Genomic DNA, 18,363 nt, shown 5'->3' on the forward strand with positions numbered 1-18,363 from the left:
TTTCCCATAATGCAACTGGGCAACTTTCATTAGACGCCTTCCTGGTAAATGTTCTCTTTTTTAATCCGCCACAGCAACAGTTTACAAGCTTTCAGGTATTTCACCAATTTGATACATAAAGATTCAGGTTTAAAATGGGTGAAATAACCCTTTAACAAAACTTAACAATGTGAATATCACAGGCTATAACAGTAATAACCTGAGCTACCACAGTAGCTCTTCTGACCATCAATGACAAAGTCACCCATCCACAACAGCACAGGTATTGCTTTATATTTTATTTTATGTACAGTACATGTAAAAAAGAAAACAAAAAACGTAGCCAATAACATTGACCAACGTGGGCAACAGTAGACAGCCATGTTGCTCATACACTGGAGAATCCTGACGGCCGGTTCCCCTCTCAGGCATACATACGTTGAGACTCTCCCGATCCTCGGTGTGTAAGGCTGCCTGGAAACTAGCCGGGACTTGACAGCAAACAGTCAAACCTCAGATTATCCAACTGGGAGGAGTGCATTACATGCTCCTCTAATAAACACACTTCTCTTATTGACAATGGATGAGCTAGTTTTAGCCTCGATCTGAACAAAGTGTTCCCAGACAGGCAGGAGGAGACGGGCTGGTTGTGTGCAATCTTCAGTACGTTTTTAATACAGACCGGGCTGCGTTTGACAGCCGTGGTCTCTTGCCTTCGCTGCCCCCCTCCCCCTATTCCAACAGTGCTGCTTTCAACACAAAAGGTCACTAAAGGTCAGCGTTGCAGTCAGCTTTTTGCCAATGACTCAATAACTGCAGGCTCTGACTAGTAGCAAGCTTTTCTTCAACACACTCAGCAGTTGAATTCACAGTATTCTTACAGCATGTTGTTTTTTTTCTTCTTCTCCCAAAGTCACTCATAAAGCTTTAACTGATAATGCATAGGGGGCTATGACACATTTGTTCACCCATGTTTCTCCAGTGGAAATGTTTGGATTTCTTTTCTACTGTGTGTGGCAGACAAGCTAAGAGAGAGTCGCACCCAAGTCAAATTCGAGAATACAGTGTACACAACCATCCGTGTCTGGCGTCTCCAAAATTGTACAATAAAATAAAATAAAAAAAGTTTTTTGTATTTTTTTTGTATCTCCAAGGCCATGGATAGTCAACCACAACGACTTCTGAACTCCCCTGCTGCCTATCAGGGCTGTATCTCGCAATAGTGTCTCAGACAGTGAGCTTACAGCAGGCCACCAAGGTACAGATAAAGTGCTTTTTTTTCTTAAACGTGACGCTTTAAATAATTAAAGTGATGTAAAAATGTATCTCAGGGAAAAATAAAGAGTTGAAGGGGTGGTGGGGGCTGAAATGGAAGAGAGACACATCTTGATTCTGGAGAGGAATAAAGTTCACATCCACAAATCCAACTAAAGTCGCAGAAGGCTACGAGGATGGAACACTGATCGCTAGAAGAGCTGGAACAGTCACTACTGTGTCTGGATGGAGCTGTTCACATTTTCAAAAGTAAGAGGATTCGTGGTAAGACTTTTTAAACGGTGGTCAAACAGCTCACGTCCAAGTGGGGGGGGTTTAATCCTTTGAAGATACCACCGGCTTCCTTCGGCCGGGCGAGTTGAACCTCGCAGTGAACACATCAGCGGCGAGGGCCACGATAATGACAGCAGCAGACTGGGAGGTTTGGCGAGATTGTAGTAGAAGGGTGGATCATAATAAACCATTACAGATAATAAATACATTTGGGTCCTTGTAGTGTCGTTATTCGGCTCCATTTGAAATATGATTAAATCTACAAAAGAAAAAGAAAGAAAAAAAAGGAGGAATAGTTGAGTTCATAGTAGACCATGAGATGCCTGGTCTTTTTTTTTTGTTTGCTCCCTTATCCAAGTCTCAAGAACAATCCACCTTGGCGGCCATTTTTCAACCAGCCTTGTGAGGAAAAAAAACCCGGCATATAAATAGTAGCCGTGGCAACCGCACGTACTCCCTCCTGGGTCTTGATGACACAGTCTGAGTATTCAGGAAAAACCTCGGAGACCTCTCTTCAGTCCTCAGCCTCTGCACGAGAGAAAGAGCACAAAGTAAAGACAATGAGCAAACAAGGCCAGTCATATATCCAGTGCAGTGAATTCTTAACAGTGTTCAAGGCTCAGCAGCCGGAGTGATGTGCTTCTCAACATGTCATGTCAGTCATCTGAAGATTATGGAGCACAAGTGAACGTCAGCTACTTTCCAGCCTGCTGAAACCTCTGCATAGCTGACAGACTGAGAAAAACTCTTCCTTCATGAGCTCTGGAAAAAGGCTTGTGTTAACTCCTTACTGTGTATAATCTCAACTACAACCAGCCTCTTCTTGGCTACTGAGCCCATAACAGAGCAAACAGAAGGGTTTGGAGCAGCCCGTCTGTCTCTCGTATCACTCAAAAGACAATATTTAACCTTTGAGTGCGTGTTGAGGCTCACAGGGGAAACCAGGGGAACAAGCTTCACATAGCCACAGTATGACTGTGTGCTTTTAAGACAGTAATACTTTTGAGTTACTTCCATTGTGGTAAAAGCAGTACCGTCTATTCGTTGGGAGTCGCAAGCTATTCCTGTTGACAGTAAGCAGCACCATCTGTGCCTGCATTAAAGCTGATACTAATGTCTGTTTTGCTGCTTTTGAACACAGCAACTCCTTCATGACATAAATGTGGACAGTGTCCCTAGGCTGGCACGGCAGAACTAAATATTTGTTTGAATAAGCAGCCTGGTGCAGAATCAGGTTCACTCAGCTCTCATTCCCCAAAAGTTTAACATGAACATCGTCAAGTTAGCTATATAAAATATATATAAAAAAAGACATATATGGATAGGGCTGTGCAATGTGATCTGAACATGTATTAGCAATTCACAGTAATGATACCTACGGTAGAGGATTAGGGCCACATGAGAAAAATGTTCTGAGTTTACCGTCAGAACCCACGTTAGTCACATGTGGCCCGAACTCGAATACATTTTTCACGATAACCTGAACCTCGTCGGTATCTTTACAAATACACTTGTGCTCCTTCATCCTTGCAGTGAACGTCATAATTCTATGCATTGAGGATTATTTTGCGCCTACCGGAGTGAGGAACATTTTTAAATAGATGTGATTAACACCTTTGTGGTGTTTCATTCAATCTGCAAGATATTTTAGGGTATGGAATGCCATTACGATATCAAGGCTTTGGAGTGCGAACATTTTGAGCATATGTATCGTCGACTTCTGACACCTGAGCTGGCAAAATACACATTCTCTAAACTCAAATGTTAAATCGTCCCTCCCCTCTGCCTAATCGTATTAGCAAAGAGCAGTGTACAAAACATTCAGGTAGCAGCTTCTCATTTTTAGCAGACACTGATCGTCACTTCCACCGGTTAAAATGACAAACTGGGATGGCGGATGGTTAGAGGAGCCGTCGCTTATTAATGTTAATTCAATGAGTAACTTGATAACAGGCCAACATTAAACTTGTCTAGTCTGGTTAGAGGGCTCTCTGCAAGCTGCTGTCTGTACTCAGCCAAAGATCACTTGTGAGGGAAGTAACTCTGAATGTTTTTGTAGTTCTAACAACAGTGATACATTTCCTCCAGTAAATCGATCTGGTTAATGGCGTCCAAGCAGCTACAAGAGTCAGAGTCTCCCAGAGAAACGTTCATTCATAGCAACAATAGAAACTGATCAACTTCATGGTTTTTAATCAGTAGCTCAATATCTGTACGAAGTAGTGCGTGAAAAATGAGGAGAGACCAGCTGTCATTTCAATGCATCAGATAAATATTAAATACAAATTCCTAAATCCTCTGCTGCTATACATTTATTTGTTTTTAATATGTACAGTGAGCTTATCTGGCAAATAATCTTTTGGAATGAAAGAATTAGACGCAAACCCTTTTCAGCCTTGACATTTCAACTGAATCTAATAGTCTTTAAGTTACTTCAAAAGAAAAATTATCTGAATATAGTCACATTCAAAACGCAGATTTAACACTGGGTTCAGATTGGATAACAAGCTGTCAAATCTCAACCCCAACTGCAAAGCCTCAACATAATTGTCAGGTTTTCCTTTATTAGGTTCAAAGTACATCCTGAGTGTTATAACTCTTCAGTCAGTTGCATCTCATTAAAATGTTCTAATGTTATTTCTTTAAAGATTTAGGGGCACCTTAACCTTAAATAAATAAATATACATGTATAGATCATGTGTAATAGACTGCTGCGTCTTTTTTTCTCGGCTGTACACTCTTCATTTTGTATGTCTTTTATCTGATGGAACAAATTACAACTGCTTTCTTTTGTAGCTGCAGCTATTTTACAAGCATATTTGGCTTTGTTGTGCTCTGTGTTGTGTTTGCTGAAGCCGAAGTGTGTGCACACCCCCGGCAAGACATCTACTTTTATTACCAGCTCTTCGATATCTGCATTGTTGCAATTTTTCCAACATTAGAGTAGTTTTCTCTGAGTTATTTCGGACATTAACGCTTAGTTAACCACATAACAGTTTGTTGTTTTACTTTCAGTGCAGTGAAGGGATCGGCTACAGCCTGTCAGAGTGAGTTAATAAATCAAACATACTGACAAATTTTAAATTAGGCAAGTGGTGGACAAAGCACTCAGCCCTTTTACTTCAGTAAAAGTAGTAATACCACAGTGTAGAAATACTCTGCTACAAGTAAACATCCTGCATTCAAAAGTATTTAAGTATAAAAAAGTATCAGCATCAAAATATACTTCAAAAAGTACAAAAAATAAAAGTAGTCATTATGCACAACGGCCCATTTCATGTTTCATATGCTATATTATTGGATTATAATTATTGTGCATTAAAGTGTTCATCTCTTTAATGTTGCAGCTGCTAAAGGTGGAGCTGAGATGTAGATAATTAGCAGGAGATAAAATACTCAAGTAAAGCACAAGTACCTCAACATTGTACTTAAGTACAGTACTTGAGTAATGTAATTAGTTACTGTCCATTTCAGGTAGGGGATCAATAACATTGGTTTTGGTCAATTTTCAATTCATTAACCAACATTATTTTAAGTCTTGAAAGCGCAGGGACACATTTATCTAAAGTCGTAGATGTGATACAACCACAGGTAACGTCGAACTGTTGTGAACTAACCTACGTGTCACAGTGGGAGAGCAGCGATGTGATCTCTGGGCTCATGTGGCCCACGGCCTTGGCTGCTTCCTGGATGGCTCTCCGGTACATCCCTTTCTTCTTGCGGTTGAAGCGGGACCTGAAGAGCTCCCTGAAGGGCGACAGTTTGGCAACGGAGAGCTGGGATGTGGTGGGTGAACCGAACCACGCCACCTTTGCCTGGGGCCACTGGGCCTCGCAACTGGCCGTCTCCTGTTTACGGGTGCCGCTGATGCTGAGGACGCGTGCTGGCCACCAGGGGAAGCCGTGAATCTTTCCCCACACAATGTCACCCACCGCCACGGCGTGACCCTCTTCCGTTACACATTTTGTCATGCTGCGGGTGTGAAGCCGCACTGTAAGCGGCGGCACTGTCTTGCAGTCTTCCCGTGAGGGTACAGAAGATGAGGTGACGGACAGGTCTTCACCTGGGGCCAGATCGCACAGCTCTGGTGAGGTGCCATCAGAGCTGAAGGACTTGGACTCATCTAGACTGTCACTGCTGCAGACTGACAGGCTAGAAGAATCCGCTTTACGCTTACGGAAATTAATGAGAAGGGTGAGATCACTGTGGCCACGGTCTGCCTCCTCTCCCGAACTCCCCGACCACAACTCCAGAGAGTTTTTACCTTCCCCCGAGTCTTCAGAGTGGGGGAGGCATGGACCGGGCACCCTGGGGCTTCGTCTCCTGGTGCCTCCTACAAGTTCTGCCTCATACTCCACCACACTCTCATCACCCTCCATCTGAGGGGGTCTCAAGTGGATCTTTGGAGAAGGCAAGTCCTGACCCACGGTTGTAAAAGGCCTGGTCAGTTTGAGTTTGGGAATGGACACGGTGAGGCCAGACCTTGTGGCATCTAAAATGTGCCGTTGCTCCTTGGTGGGATCAGAAGGTATCTTGTCATTTTCTTCCACACCATTCTGCACCAGTTGTTTGGGGCAAAATGGCTTGACTGAACCGTGGACTCTCGCAGGGATCTTCATGACCTCCCCCTTGCCCTGTGGAGTGCTGTAGGAGATCTTTATGACAGGACTGTGGGGGATAACGTCGCCTCCAGGGAACTTCTCCCCTTCGGATTCCCCCCGTTTGTCCTTCCTGAGGCGCTTGCTGTCAAGGCTAGGGCCATTTTCACGTCTCTTAGTGTCCTTGGTTGTAACTACATCCTCTTTTCGCAACAGCTTAGAGGGAGTATCCTTGTCATCGGCATCATCGTCGCTCTGTAGTGCATTCTCTTTTCTAGAAGTCTTAGTGTTGCTCATGCCATCTTTGCTGTCCTCATCACTATTCAGTGTGTTCTTGCACTTTTCACACAGTACCTGCCGTGGCCGCAGACGGATAGTACTCATGGTCATGCGGCCAGGCTCTCTCGTCCGCCTTTTCTTTCTCTTGATTGGTCGCGGAGGGGGCTGAGGTACCCATTGGCTGTAACTGTGGCGCACCCATAAGGGCTGAGGGAAGGGGGCTCCTTCAAAATAAGGAGGGTAAGGAGTCTGTCCAGCGAGCACTGGTGTGGGTACAGGGCAGGGAAGAGGTGCAGTAGGTATGCTGCTTTCTGGTAGAGTGTTTTCATCCTTTGGTCTGTGTGAAGCCTGGCTGGGAGATTTGGAAACCAGCTCCTCACTCAGAACTTCTGGGACTTCACAAGCCGGTGTAGATATCGGGCATTCCCCAATTTCTGCTTTGAAATCTGGTAAACAGAATAGCCCAGTCCTAGAATGAAGAAAATAGAAAAAAAAAAAGCAACAACAAATGAATAACTGTGTCTCATAGAGTTTCATTAGAGTGCTACAGTGAAGGTTATGCAACGCAAGCCAAAACAAACATTCTTGTTACAAATTAAGCAATTTCCTCCACAAGAAGGATACTGTGATGCCGTGCTTGTATTTCACCATGTCAGATCATTTAAGGCACTGGAACTGCACAAATCAAATACATTGCTGTTTCAATTAAGCCAAAAGAGAACCCCATGACTTTCAAAGCCTTCCCTTTAAGGGACCTACAAAAAAGTAGGAACACTTGTTTTACCATTTTGTTTTACTTTGACTGGACACACCGACTCCACTCTCCCTGTCACCTGTATGCTGAAAATTCTTTACATGTGGGGGTTGGGGTCCGCAAGCAGCCAGGCGGTTATCTCGCCTGCTGCCTTAGGCCACAAATATGGAGCAATAGTATCACTGACTCTCTTTCAGTGATTTTATGTGGGGTTTTTTTCATACTCTAGGACCAGCAAACATGTCCAAAGAAGGCCTAACTGCCAAAGAGTCTTTGAGAGGTGGCTGGCAGGCAACAGTAACATGGCTATGCTGCTTTAGTCAGGAGACAGCAGACAAAGAGACTACAGGATGCCCAGGAACCCCCCCTCCCCAACATCTGACTGAACAAAAACAATCCCATGAATCACTCGGGATTCAGAGATGTAGGGAAGGAGCCAGGAGATTTCAGTTTGTTTTTGCATCCGTGTCTATTCGGGGCTTGTGTGGTGAGATTATTAATTAGTGCATGTTTGGGGAGCATGTTTTCCTCCCCAGGAGAAGTAACTGGCTGGCACCTCCGAATAATAGTCTCTTGGTGCGGATTGCTCTCACCTTTTTAAATGCGCACCTAAAGTAGCCGAATATTAACCTTCACAGTGATTGACATGGCACAAACAGGGTTGCCTGTGATGGGGACCAGGCACTGCTAATTAAGCACAGTACAAGGACCAGCAAGCCATGATTCACTGCGATGTTGCCATTTCACGTTGTGTACAGTGTAACTAGAAGCAGAGATCTGCTTGAATGATAGGCCTGGATGATGACATAAAAAAACCTGTGGGAGACAATGACAGGAAATGTATTTCCATGAGCTGAAAAGGAAGAAGTCAAATTTTGTCAGTGACAAGGCCTGAAATATGGGCCTATTTAAAGTTATTCCAAGGCCTGCCTTTTCCCTTTTGGGTGGGTTATTTTCAGTACAGCTTGAGCTCTCACATGAAAAACCATCTAAGCATACTAAGGGGCAAAGCTGGTCAGATTCTGATTCTGCTCGTCTATAAATAGTCTAAAGCCAGTGGCTTTTAAGGTGCACAGCACCAGGAGCAACACAAGGCTTATACATGTGACACACATCAAGAGAGGCAGATAAGACATGACACTGATACATATACATTTCTACTCATAAAGGTTTCTCATTCGAAGAGTATTGTGTTTACTGGTTAACTGGCAAGAGCAGGCCTTTTCTTCTCAAGCACAGAGCCTAAGAGGGTCACTGGATCTCTCAGAACCAGGTTTAAAGAAAACGCATTACAGTTTTATCATGTCCTACATGTATCTTTATTGCCATTTTCCATTGTTTCTGCAGATCAAAAGTAACTGGTAATGAAGAACCATTTCTCATAACAGCAACTGTATTTCATTATTTGAACCAACCAAACTACTACACAATGCAATGCCATATATGTATGTATGCATGCATGTGTAAACACATCAAACCATAACTGATATACAGAATACAGTTTAGCCAAGGCCTGCCCTTTTACTGAATACGTTTTAGCTGCTCTGTATTTGAGAAGGCTAACAATAAGCTATAGATGAACCCACTGACATTAACTATTGTTTAAGATAAGTCATTAACACTATATGTGGATAGGGACACTGCTATCTTGACAACCAATATTTCACCGTAATAACATAACGTATCTGACCATGTCTTTATGAGCTAAAATTAAATCAGTATCATTAGCCGACCAGTTAGCAGATAGCTACCCTGTCAGCTACAATAACCTACGAGTCTTTTGTATGGAGGCCCAGTTAGCCACCAGCTAACTAGCTAACAGTTAGCTTTGAGTCGTTAGCATCAAAGGTAGATTAGCCGTTACCTGAGTTTAGCAAATGAATTCCAAAGATAAACGTATAAAGAGAATACACAAAATGACACTTACTTTTTGTCGCAATCAAGTAATATCCCAGTATAGCTCCTTTCTCGATAGGTAAGCGTCACCACCAGTGTATCGTTAACTATTTGATCGATAGTGACAGGTACCCGAGAGCCGGCCCGCAGCTCCTCGGCCACAGCCTCCATGTTTCCCGGCGTGAAGTGTCCGGCTCGGCGGTGCTCGATCCCGGCCAAGGGAGCCACGATCGCGTCGGCTAAAGATCCGTCTCCCCTTCGGTATTGGAGCAGGAGGCTACACCAGGGCATACAATGACGCCATCACCCCCACCAAGTCAATTACAACAGCACTGCCACCGCTGACATCACGCTCCCTGTGCTAGAGGAGCAAAAATCTCTCAAGACAAGGCCTACCCTCTCTGTCTCACTTTGACTTGTTTGATGCCATTCATTGAGTACGGACTTTTACCTCCGATATGCCTCTGTTTTTCATAGCGAGATGCTAATGGCGTTTTGTTCCACATGTATACTACAAATATAGTGGAAATGTAATCAAATATGGATGCATTTTCTAATATGTTGTAAGCGAAATTCGACAAATGTGACCTTAATATTCATCATAATAGTTACAGCCCCCAATCTAAACTATGATTAGTTATACTTTCACAACAGCATTAAGTGCTATTTGTTAAAACCTTCAATTTGGAACACTACTTGAAATAAACCCTAATGCAAATTTACCCACTATTAATGTTAATCGTATTATTTTGTCTGTCAGCCTAAAAAGGTGCGTCAATCCTAATCTTAAAATACATGATGGTGGATTTGAGGAAAGGTTTACCTTTGTGTTATAATTTGTAATGCATTCCCCTTATATTCCAAGCCTTGTTTAATTGACATTGTGTGGTGGTATTTCCGTTTGTTATAATTGACACAGGGAATATGATGCTTATGCTATTATGTCTGGTGAGTCAATGTAACATTTAACAACTGAATATGTTCATTTCCCACAGTAAACACGGGACAGTACCATCCTTACTTTGTACATACTTGAATTACTAAATGCTAATAGGGTAGGGTAAATGAGAAACATGACTAGTTTGTATGATGTCTTGCATAAGATGTAAAAAACACTCACTTTCCCAGTAACAGAACTGTGATCTTTATTTTCATGATATTAGCATTTCAGTGGTCATTCATAAAGGTCTGGGTCTTTACAATGGCACTTCAGTATGAACGTAATAACACAAACTGAAACAGGCGGTACAATCCCTGTTATTTGTCAATGAAACTTGGCCAGGTATCGCCAGTGAAGATAGTGAAATGATTTTCGAGATCTCTTTCCTGATTTCTCTTCCTCTCTAGAAGCCGAGCCTGTATCTTCCTCATCTGTCATTCATAGTGGGGAGAAACAAAACAAAAACAAATTCAGATCAATAACCTATCATTTCAATATGGATGAGTTGTGTAAATAATGAAGTATAGGTCCGACCTCCTTCACATCATGCTCTGCAACTGCCATCTGCTCGGTGGCCGTGCCCCTGGGATTCCTGCGTCTCTCCTGCATCTTCTCAATACGGGCACGGATCTGCCGCTCCAGCTCACGGGCTAATCTGGAGGGCCATACAGGTCAAATATCCATACTGAAATACTGAATATTTAATTGCCGAAGTATCACCAGTGGTATTATAGCCTTTAGGGAGACAACTGATTAAAAATGCAAGCCTGTGAGGGACTCACAGGCTTGCATTTTGGAATTTCAGATTTATTCCATCAATGAAAACAAAAGGTGTAATATCTAATCTGGTGGATCTATTTTTGGGGCATAATGTTGCTCAAGAAGAACAAAAGAAACTGCTTATGTGATGTGGTGGGTGTACAGTCTCTCTCTGTCCACTAGGTGTCTCTAGCTTTCTACCTGCAACTGCATGGCTCACCATTGAAAACGATGCAAAATGCAATTTGGTGGATACTTTTAGACCCTGTACCCCGATGGCTCAGGATGTTCTGTATCACTGCTTAAGATGTGTGCACAAAATGTCTAAAATATCACAGATACAATATGCACAGTAGTGTTCACATCAGGTACACTGATGACATGAACATAATATGCTTTATTTCCCTTATTAAATCTGTACCCTCAAAGGAGATAATGGAGATAAACATTCAAGTGTTAGGGATGTACTTTTAAACTTTGAGATGCTGATTGCTCAAACAAGGCTGCAACTGAATATCAGGAAGATTTCCCCAGCTTTTTGTACATTTTGTACATCAAAGCTACATCAAAGCAAGTCTGATTCTGATTCTTATCCTGGCTCAGGTTTCAGGTTGTTGTGGACCACTTTTTTGGTCTGGAGTAGACAGTATGTTGGTCACCCATATCCCTTTTCCACCCAAATTAGTACGTATATACAGGTTTTTAAACACAGGAAAACTTGCTTAAAAAAAGGCGATAGACTGCTTTCCCATTGTCAGTAGACGAGTATTGTTTTCAGATTTTTTTATAAATGGTGCATCACGTTCAATGTCCTGGCAGTGGAAACAGGGTTAATAAACAGTGAAAATGTTACAGTGGTTACTTCTTCTTTAGATCTGTTACTTATTCAGTCAAGGAGCTGAGGCAGATACCTGTGACTACTGCATAGTCATTTGTCCTGAGAATGAATGCCGATTGTAACCTTTCTTACTAAAGACAAAAGCCAGATACTAGTGGGTGTTAGTGTTTGTTTTTTTGGTCCAGTGAGAAAAGAAGCTCCAGAGTTCCCATTTACCTGGTCTCCTCACACTCCGTGATGGACATGCAGGGCGTGTCTGTTTCTGCTTCCTGTACCAGAGAGAGAGGGGATGTTTATTATCATGTACAACATGTGCAGAGCGTGTGTACATATAGAATGATACAGCTGTTGCGAAACATCCTACAAACACAGCCTACAGCTGCATCAAAGCCTCATTGTGTCAAATTACCCAAAAGCGTTGGTTCTCACTATATTTATTATTATGGATCATTGACACTGACTCCGGCAGCGCTTTTACCTGAAAACTCATTCACTAGCATCAAAAGGTTTTTAGCATATTTATTGCCAATAAGATAGAGGTGGTGCTCTACCGACCCCTTGTGGTTGGCAGGTGGACATTTAGGTGATTTATTTCACACATACCTCTTGGTTTCTTTGTTCGGCATGCTTCTTCTGCTCAGGCATTTTCTTCTCCTGTGTGTTCTTGGCTTGTGTACGCCACTTCTTAAGAGCGTCTTGGCTTCTATGGGAGAGCCAGATAACAAAGCACTGTGACACACGCACGCACACACACGGACACACACAGACACACACACACAGACACACACACACACACACACACACACACACACACACACACACACAGGTGTGTTGTTTCCAAATGGTTGTAAAGGGGTCTGTAAACAATGATTATTCTTTCGGTCTTTACATTGTTGACATAGTATGGATTCCCTACTGTTGGTAACTTGGACAAATGCCAATTACACACACTATAGCCCTGCTTTATTATGAAACAACATGATCTTTGGCGTTACCTCGCCTGAACATTCTGTGCAATTCATCCAATGTAATTTATTGGTCAAAATGTAGTGCAGTAGGATAGTACACAGGGTATATTGTAATATTAAACTTAAGCTCTTAATGGTAGAAATCAACCTACTTTTTTCTCTGATCGAGAATAGCTTGTTTCTCCTTCAGTTCTTTCATTGCAGCCTGTCTCTTTTCTTCTGGTCTCTTCCAATGCTGAGTGTCAAACAGGGGAAGCTCAGGAATTATGCCGGCCTTGGTGGTTGCCTTTTTTCTGACAAATAAATTGAAACAAAATGCTTTTATTTTTATTGCTCTCCTGTGCACCGAGTCCCAGTGGAGAGAGCCTGGGAGATTTTTTATCGCTCTGCGGAGAATGTCATTAAAAAGTGTTTTGCTATCCTTTTCCAAGGCACCATGCCATATACAACTCTAAGCCTCAGCACAAAAGTTGTCTGCTGAAACAAAACAAATTCACCTCCTCTGTGCTACTATTAGATATCCAATGACACTTTCAAACTCCATTGTGTAATATATCTGAGCAGGTGAAAAAGGATTTATGCCCAACAGATAATTGCTGGCTGGATAGATTGTACCACAACAATTGCAGGAGCGGTTAAATATGTAATTATTTTGTCCCCTTCTCGTCCACTAAAACATTATTTCCACAAATCTGGCCTACATTTATCACTTTTTTGGAATGAATAGTTTGACATTTTGGAAAATACGCTTATTCACTTTCTGGCAGCAATATGAGAGGATCAATACCACTCACTCTCATACCTGTGCATTAAAGATGAAGCTAAAGCTGGCAGCCGGTTAGCTTAGCTTAGCATAAAAACCAGAAACAGCAATGTCTAATATCTACCTCATTTGTTCAATCTGTTTAAAGACTGAAGTGTATAAACAACGATTTGTTCTTGTACATATGTGACTATTTCTTGGCCACTAGCGCAGATACCAGGAAGTCACTGGTACCAGCCAAGAAATGGTCCCGCACATAGCCCCCCGTAAAATTGTGAATTGCCAGTTTTACACTTCTGTTTTTGTATGAAATAAACAAGCAAGATATATTAAATTATATAGTGAGCTTTAAAAGCGCTGCTTCGTATTCTATGTACAGAGATATGAGAGTGGTATCATTCTTATTCTTGGAAAAAAAACTCATAAGCCAACTTTCTCTTAAAAATAATGTTCCCATACAACACAGCTGCATTCTCAATTGAGTTTTGTTGGAAACATATTTTCTCTCGGATTACGGTCGCAGTTTTAAACACGTGGTTACCGTTTTGAATTGAAACAAAACTACTAGTAAAATATCATTGTTGGGTACCTTTGTTAAGTAACTCAAGTTCTGTACATAAGTTATGCACGTTAAGTACGTGATGTTAGCTAAGTGTGTGACATTAATTGACTTAAGTACGAAAGTTAAACTAAGTTAATGTTGACTTTTGGTTTCACATGGGACAGGAGCAGTGGCCTCCTGGGTGAAGTCCTGTCTTTGTTAGAACCATCCATCCTGAACTACTCCCTGCGTGGACTTTCATTAGAAACGTGTTTGTGATACGTCAAAAATAAACGTAATCCAGGTCAATGCAGTTTTGTTGAATGGTAACGTCATTTTTAGACGACCGGACTGAATGTATTGCAAGATGTCAAACTATAACAGAAGAACAGCAATTTCACCTCAAAAATCTCTTATTCTTTTCACTCAAAAACCTTTACTTACCTTTTGATAATAGGAAGAAGTAGTGACTTTGGGTTTCTACCTCCCTGTGCTTTTGAGCCCAGCTCAGCTTTGTCCAGCAGGATCATCTTGTGTTTGAGTTCCTTAAACCTGTGCAGCTCGTCCTCATCCACTGACTCATCATGCTCCTCCATACTGGACCCCATCAGCTCTGACAGCTGAAGCTTCTCCACCACTGGCAACTCTACCAACGAAACAACAATGGCAGCTACAAGTATAATGTGGGGGCAGCCAATATTGGCAACAATCCTCGCTGGCTACAGCTATAGAAGCGCATGATGAATCGACAATTACTGATAGAATACAAAGTTATTTTTCAACTGCAGCAAAGATACGCCAGCATTTTACCTACAAGTTCACATAACATTTTACTGAATTCTAAAAATAAGGGGCTAAATGTAACTTTTATCCATGTGTAGGATAATTAGACGCTAAATAAACCATGTTATTCCAGCTGAACAAGGCACTGATGACAATGCAGTATGTATTAAAATGGTGTATATCAAAATCTGCAACACTTATACTTTGAGCCAATTAAATGAAAGGAGATTCCCCCCTGGAGACCTGGAGCCCTGTCTGTGTTAATAACCTTGTAGGAAGGGAGATAAATGGTTTGATTGAGGGGTTTGGAGCAGCTCATTGTGCAGCAGCAGCCTCTCCTGTGGAGGGCTGTCTTGGACTTCTCACAGTGATTACCTCTAGACACTGCTAAGTGACATAGAGCTCCTGGTTATCCCACAGGTTATCGATCACTTTCATCTGGCAAATAATATTTCTGAGCTGTTACAGAGGGGAGGGGGAGGGGGGATTGGCAAGCGCCGTCTCCAAGGGAACAAAAGTCCCACCAGTGAAGTGGTACCAGGGCATGGAGCTATTTTGGTGGCCAGCCATATTATCTTTGACAAAAAGAGCAGAAGAAAAGAACGCACGTACATACAAAACACCTTAGTGCTGCATTGTTCAAAGTAAAGGTGCCTTTAATTTACCTGGGGGGCTTCTTCTCCTGCTGACTGGCCGCTTAGCCATATCACTCCTGAGGTACTGGAGGATGCTCTGGAGCCCCTGGTTCACAATGTGTTGGGGAGGGAAACTGATGGGGCAGTTCCTCAGGTTCAGGCCTTTGAGGGTAATCACGTTTCCTGGGGGAAAATGGACAAATGAAAAGAAGAACCTTAAAACTATGTTTACAGGTTATACGTTTTTGCCTTTAGCTGACACTCGTATCCAGATTAATTTACAGTGAGTGCGTCAGTAGAGGAATTTTACATACTGTATGTATATTCCTTTTTTACAACAGTTTCACGTTAAAAGTCAGTGTTTCCCCGATGCTGTTCGGTGGACAAGGATGCGAGATAACTGCTAACGCATGCACAAAGGAAATACAAAGTCATTACAGGTGACCAAATGAAAGAGACCGTTACCTTAATTAGAATTACAGATTTCTCTAAGGTAAAACATTGTAGAAAACATTTGGGATAATCTAAGTACACACCTCCACAACATATATAATGTAGGCTAGGTCTGGTCTTTTTTAGGCATTTTAATGCTGAGATGTTACATATTTGTCTTTAATGTACTCTTAATGGAAGCAAAAGTGTATTAGCAACAATTTTAGTGAAAACAACTAAGAGGAAACAATATATGTGAAACCCTATTGTGTATTATTTATATCAATAATTATTCATTGCACGTAATCCAGCTCCAAGTGTCTGCCAGTGAGGCTTACTGAAAGTAATGAAACAGTAATACGGCCTGTTATTTTAGAGAACAGAGACATTGCTTGCTGGTAAAGGTGACTGAACTCAACTCACCCAATTCTGCTGGAAGTTCCGAGATGGGGTTTCCTTCAAGAAGTACTGTTCTCAGAGATCTACGTGATCAAAATCACAGATTGTTAGATGATTGCAAGGGCTATGTCCTAAACCGAACACACAAGGACATTGTACAAATAAAGTCAGAAATAATCTAATTTTGCATACTTTGGAATCATGAATTTGGTTTTCAGAGCATATGTTATTAAACAGAGCTCTAAAATAGAAAGAAATCTTATCAAAAAATGCTATGAAATATGACAAAAAAAAACATACTGTACTCCCATGGTGGCCTAGGGATTTTGGAATAAATCAGTATATATTTCAAAGAGCAGTTGCATACCTGCTCAAGCCAATTTCGGCAGGGAGTGATGCAATTTGGTTATTTCTGAGGTCCAGCCACAGAAGATTGGGCAAGCTGATGAACATTGAATGTGGGATACTGGATAACTGGTTGCCTTCAAGATATAAATACTGAAGATGAAACAATGAGCAGTTAGAATTAATGGAGAATGGAAAAACAAATCATACTGAGATATATAATTGTTGGCATCACTGATTTATTGCTTGAAAACCACTGCAGCATATGCAGCTAGGTGGGTTGACAAATGCACAGTGATGTCAAAACTGACCTTTAGTGTGCTACTTTTCAAAATACTTTCTGCAACATGTTTTTGCTGAGTTCTGCTCAGACATAATGTCTCTGTTGAATAATATTCTGGGAGCTCCTGTGCCTCTGCATCCTCAGGCAGAATGTGGGGAGAGACAACACTGTTTCCAAAGATGAAACTTAGCTTCAGGTCAGGAACCTCCACCTCCTTCTCTGGGGAAGACATTGTAGATGTGATGATGAGATGTTTTAGTATATATAAACCATTGTTCAGGTGTGTTCAAGTGTCTTTTTGCATTGCCATTTTTCTCCCTGTGCCTAAACATGAAAAAGTTCATGTAAGTAGATCTGGTTTTTATCATGCCTACAAGCAGTGGTGGGATGTAACTAACTACATTTACTCAAGTACTACTAGTACTAGTCAAGTACAATTTTGACGTAGTCGTACATTACTTGAGTATTTCCATTTTTTAACAGCAGCAATATTAAAGTGATGAACACATTAAGGCAGTAATTTAATATGATTTTGAAATGGAACATTCTGCATAATGAGCAGGTACGTTTTGTATATTTTGATAATACTTTTGTATTAGTGTATTTAGCGTAGAGTGTATTTTGAATGCACTCGTATTACTTCTCTCATCACTGTCTACAATCAGGCGTTAACTATTTATTCACTGCAGCAGGCTACCATTAGCTAAGATTAGCAAACAATTCAACTATTAAACCACCGTATTAGCTTACCTGGAATTTGAGTAAACATCCTCGTAGAATGTAAACACAACTCAGTGTCTTCTTAAAATAAACACTTTATAAAAACCCCAAAATATGCCACAGTAACATAGTTCTCTGTATACATTCATGGGAAATGTCACGCTAACTAAGATACCGCCTCACAAGTTAGACGTCGTAACCATGGCAACGAGGTCAACACAAACTACGGCAACCGTCCACGTGCAAACAATGCGAACTGCATCCATAATGCATCAACCGGAGATAGTTTTAAAACGCATTAATACTGCGTAAATGTGAGCAGGTCACATCTTGAAGCTATATTGTACAACATCATGGGTCATTTATAATGTGCAGTGTAACAGAGTAAATACATCTGGTGTGCATATTGAAGACAAAGTGTTAAATCCTTTTTTCCCCCTCAATGACCGGACACCACCCATCCATCTCTTAATGAGATTGTGGAATAATTCACTGAGGTTTTGGAGCTGGAGGATAGCACCAGTTATATGCTGGTAACAAGCGATAGACCCCCCCACCTCCCAGTGTGTACTGAGCTATCCTCGCTTCACCTACAGAGGCTGGTCCTTATGTGTTCATATGCATGACAGTCTGTGATACAGGGCTACGTCGACTACAGTCACTGGCCAGCAACTGTCACACTTCTCTCACAAGTGTCAAGTTACTGAGATAATCGTGAGTGGCTTCCGGTTGTAACTTTCACAATAAAAGTCTCATCGCGATCGTTTACAGTAAAAGTAAAGGAAAGCTGATTAAACTACACTGGAAGGATAAACAAAAAAAAATATACATCTTATTTCGGTTCGACAAATACTTATGTGCTCTATATGATACAGTCCATAGGGGGAAACAGTTCTTTATTTG

General features: G+C 41.6%; 2 protein-coding genes across 6 annotated transcripts; both read right to left on the reverse strand.

Moving 5' to 3' along the window:
* Positions 1–258: 258 nt before the first annotated feature.
* pwwp2b (PWWP domain containing 2B) lies at positions 259–9,691 on the reverse strand. Of its 2 annotated transcripts, none has more exons than XM_029450125.1 (3): positions 9,086–9,691; positions 5,149–6,873; positions 259–2,055 (listed from the first exon to the last, which is right to left on the reverse strand). In XM_029450125.1, exons 1-3 carry the CDS (start codon positions 9,343–9,345, stop codon positions 2,049–2,051), a joined length of 1,992 nt encoding a protein of 663 aa, XP_029305985.1. In that variant the 5' UTR covers positions 9,346–9,691; the 3' UTR covers positions 259–2,048. The 2 variants fall into 2 exon arrangements, with proteins under 2 accessions (XP_029305985.1, XP_029305986.1); XM_029450126.1 differs by having other exon boundaries at positions 5,145–6,873; positions 9,086–9,678.
* Positions 9,692–10,183: 492 nt separating this feature from the next.
* Positions 10,184–17,705, reverse strand: LOC115020202 (leucine-rich repeat-containing protein 27-like). Of its 4 annotated transcripts, none has more exons than XM_029450154.1 (11): positions 17,491–17,705; positions 16,769–16,954; positions 16,480–16,610; positions 16,137–16,195; positions 15,312–15,464; positions 14,308–14,509; positions 12,712–12,852; positions 12,195–12,294; positions 11,808–11,860; positions 10,529–10,649; positions 10,184–10,425 (listed from the first exon to the last, which is right to left on the reverse strand). In XM_029450154.1, exons 3-11 carry the CDS (start codon positions 16,563–16,565, stop codon positions 10,312–10,314), a joined length of 1,029 nt encoding a protein of 342 aa, XP_029306014.1. In that variant the 5' UTR covers positions 16,566–16,610; positions 16,769–16,954; positions 17,491–17,705; the 3' UTR covers positions 10,184–10,311. The 4 variants fall into 4 exon arrangements, 3 of the variants coding, with proteins under 3 accessions (XP_029306014.1, XP_029306012.1, XP_029306013.1); XM_029450152.1 differs by having other exon boundaries at positions 16,769–16,959; XR_003833549.1 differs by having other exon boundaries at positions 10,412–10,425; positions 12,195–12,320; positions 16,769–16,959.
* Between the last annotated feature and the right edge of the window lie 658 nt (positions 17,706–18,363).

The sequence above is a fragment of the Cottoperca gobio genome, chromosome 15 (assembly GCF_900634415.1).
Source record: "Cottoperca gobio chromosome 15, fCotGob3.1, whole genome shotgun sequence".
Classification (NCBI taxonomy): Eukaryota; Metazoa; Chordata; class Actinopteri; order Perciformes; family Bovichtidae; genus Cottoperca; species Cottoperca gobio.

Coding starts and splice junctions, on each gene's coding strand:
- pwwp2b (XM_029450125.1), bottom strand. CDS start 9,345: ATGCCCTGGTGTAGCCTCCTGCTCCAATACCGAAGGGGAGACGGATCT. Junction 6,874..9,085: donor TTACTTGATTGCGACAAAAA/GTAAGTGTCATT, acceptor TCTTCATTCTAG/GACTGGGCTATTCTGTTTAC.
- LOC115020202 (XM_029450152.1), bottom strand. Junction 11,861..12,194: donor CCGAACAAAGAAACCAAGAG/GTATGTGTGAAA, acceptor TCTCTGGTACAG/GAAGCAGAAACAGACACGCC. Junction 10,426..10,528: donor CAGAGCATGATGTGAAGGAG/GTCGGACCTATA, acceptor TATGAATGACAG/ATGAGGAAGATACAGGCTCG.